This window comes from Tupaia chinensis, unplaced genomic scaffold (genome assembly GCF_000334495.1).
Source record: "Tupaia chinensis unplaced genomic scaffold, TupChi_1.0 Scaffold000014_1, whole genome shotgun sequence".
Taxonomy (NCBI): domain Eukaryota; kingdom Metazoa; phylum Chordata; class Mammalia; order Scandentia; family Tupaiidae; genus Tupaia; species Tupaia belangeri.
Window position 1 is genome coordinate 6,788,859 of NW_006159444.1, and position 2,066 is coordinate 6,790,924.

At 57.1% G+C, this 2,066-nt stretch overlaps 1 protein-coding gene across 2 annotated transcripts in view; it reads right to left on the reverse strand.

The window, feature by feature from the left end:
- Positions 1–1,478, reverse strand: part of LOC102470196 (UL16-binding protein 1) — a 12,065-nt gene extending 10,587 nt beyond the window's left edge. For both annotated transcript variants that reach the window (XM_014585827.2, XM_014585824.2), the window contains exon 1: positions 1,275–1,478. In XM_014585827.2, the coding sequence (XP_014441313.1) occupies positions 1,275–1,332 (58 nt within the window). In that variant the 5' untranslated portion in view covers positions 1,333–1,478. The remainder of the gene's footprint in view (positions 1–1,274) is intronic.
- Positions 1,479–2,066: the final 588 nt, after the last annotated feature.

The following is a 2,066-nucleotide window of genomic DNA, read 5'->3' on the forward strand; positions in this document are numbered from 1 at the left end:
TACATAGCAGGAAGGGGAGTCAGGGCAGCTCAGACCAGGTGGGCTTGAGACAGCGGGAAGGGGAGACAGGGTGACTGCAGTGGGCCTGAGACCTGCCTCTCTAGGGTGCTCTGAGTCACCTGTGAGTCAGCACAGAGGCCAGCAGCAAGTGGCCTGGGAAGGGGCTCCTGTTGCCCAGCCAGAGCGGGTCCGTTCTCATTTCCAGTGGGGATGGGGGTCACCACAGGGTGCCCCTTCCCCAGCTCCTAAGGATAGGAGGTGATAGCTTAGTCCTCTTGACAGCCTCAGCCAAGCTGTGGGAGCCTTGGTGAATGAGTCATTGAAAATGAGTGACTCAGGCTTCTACTGAGCCCAGGGCAGTGGAGTAAACACAAGAGTCTCAGCTCCAAGTCCTAGCCCTCCGTGTACAAGACACATTCCTGTTTTTCTAGGCCATGCAAGTTTAATTTTTAGTTTTGCTACAGGGCGTGTGCTCACAGCTGGTCCCGTGGAGAGTAACGAAGGGAATGTGATAGAGGACCCCCCTCCCCACCTGGGGACAGGCACACAGCAGTACCCTTCATTCTCCTTCAGGGACATCCGGCACCAGGCAAAAGTCCCTGGCGTGTTTTTCAAGGCAGGAGTCCAGGGCTCAAACCACTGAGGGATCCCCCTTAACCCCCAAGCCACTGACTAGCCGCCAGGGGGCTCACTTCCTCTGGTCTCATGTCCTCTCTGTCACCCGCTCCTGCTATCCTCACTTCCTTGCAGGTCGCTCCCAGTTTACTCCCTCAGAAATCCCAGTGTTCAAATTTCCATTCAGACTGTGCGGCCAGGGAATGGGACCTAAGACTTGTCCGGAGTCAGGTCACGTGCTACATGCAGGAACCCGAGGTTTCTTCCTGCAGAAAGTAGCTGGGAAATTGCTAACGCTCACTCCCTCGGTGCTGGGCTCGGGGCGTCTGCGGGTTGTCAGAATAACTCGGGCATTTGAGGGATGGGTGATCAGAAATCAGGAGCCGCGCGGGCTGTCGCCGGTGACAGGGCACGATCGACGAACGGGGTCGCACAAGGAATGAAATCCCAGTTACGAGCCACACTAGGAGGCCGGGGACAGGGCCAGACCTCCCTCTTCCCCCCTCTCGCCCCCTCCCATTCTCTGGGAATTATTTTCTCCTCCTTTGCGGTCCCTGTTCAGACCCAGGCGAGGAAACCACCTCCCGACTGCCCGCACCACCCACATCTAAGCCTCAGGCTCCTAAGCACCCCACACCACCCGGCTCCGCACGACTCACCGCCCGGGGCTGCCCAGATCCCGTGCAGCAAGCACAGTAGACCCAGAAGGGAAAGCATGTCCGGAGCCAGCGCGGCAGGTCTCCTTCTGCCGTTTGGCGGTAGCTAGACGGTCGCGGGCGCACACTCTCCGCAGCGTCCGTGCCCTCCCCCGTCTGGGCAGTGCCGGGGCAGCTTGCCCGCCCACATACCATCCCTGCGTCTCCACCCACGGCCCGCGTCCCCCTGCACGTCTCTCCCCTGGTCCCCTCTCCTCTTCCTTCCCCACCCTTTGCTTCTTGGCCCCTTCCTTCCACCTCTAGGTTTCCCTATTGGGACTAATTCTTGCTTTGCAGGAAAGTTAAAGATTTACCTTCCCCACGTACCGTCTTAAATCAAACTGGATGAAAACGGCAGAAAGCTGTCCTAGCATCACCAATGATTTCTAGGGGAGTCCCTCTCAGGAGAGCCCAAGACCTGGGGGGACTGTGGGGGCAGGAAACAGAAGTGGGGGTGGGGAAGTGGGGGAGGTCACCTAAAAAGTAAGAGGAACTCCCTGGGGAAAGCTTGCTGTCCTCAGGCAGGAATCAGATTTCCATACTCCAACTACTGTCACTTTGAGGAGTCCAGTGACTGTCACCTGCTCAAACTCCTCTGTAAAGGGGGGTGGCAGCTCTCAGGTGACAAGGGTCTCATTCAGTAGATCAGTCATGCACTCATTTAGCCCCCACTGGCATAATTTTAAATAATAATAAATTCACATTTCAGATTATTAAGGATCCCACACTGGCCAGAGTTCAAGTCCTGACCCAGCA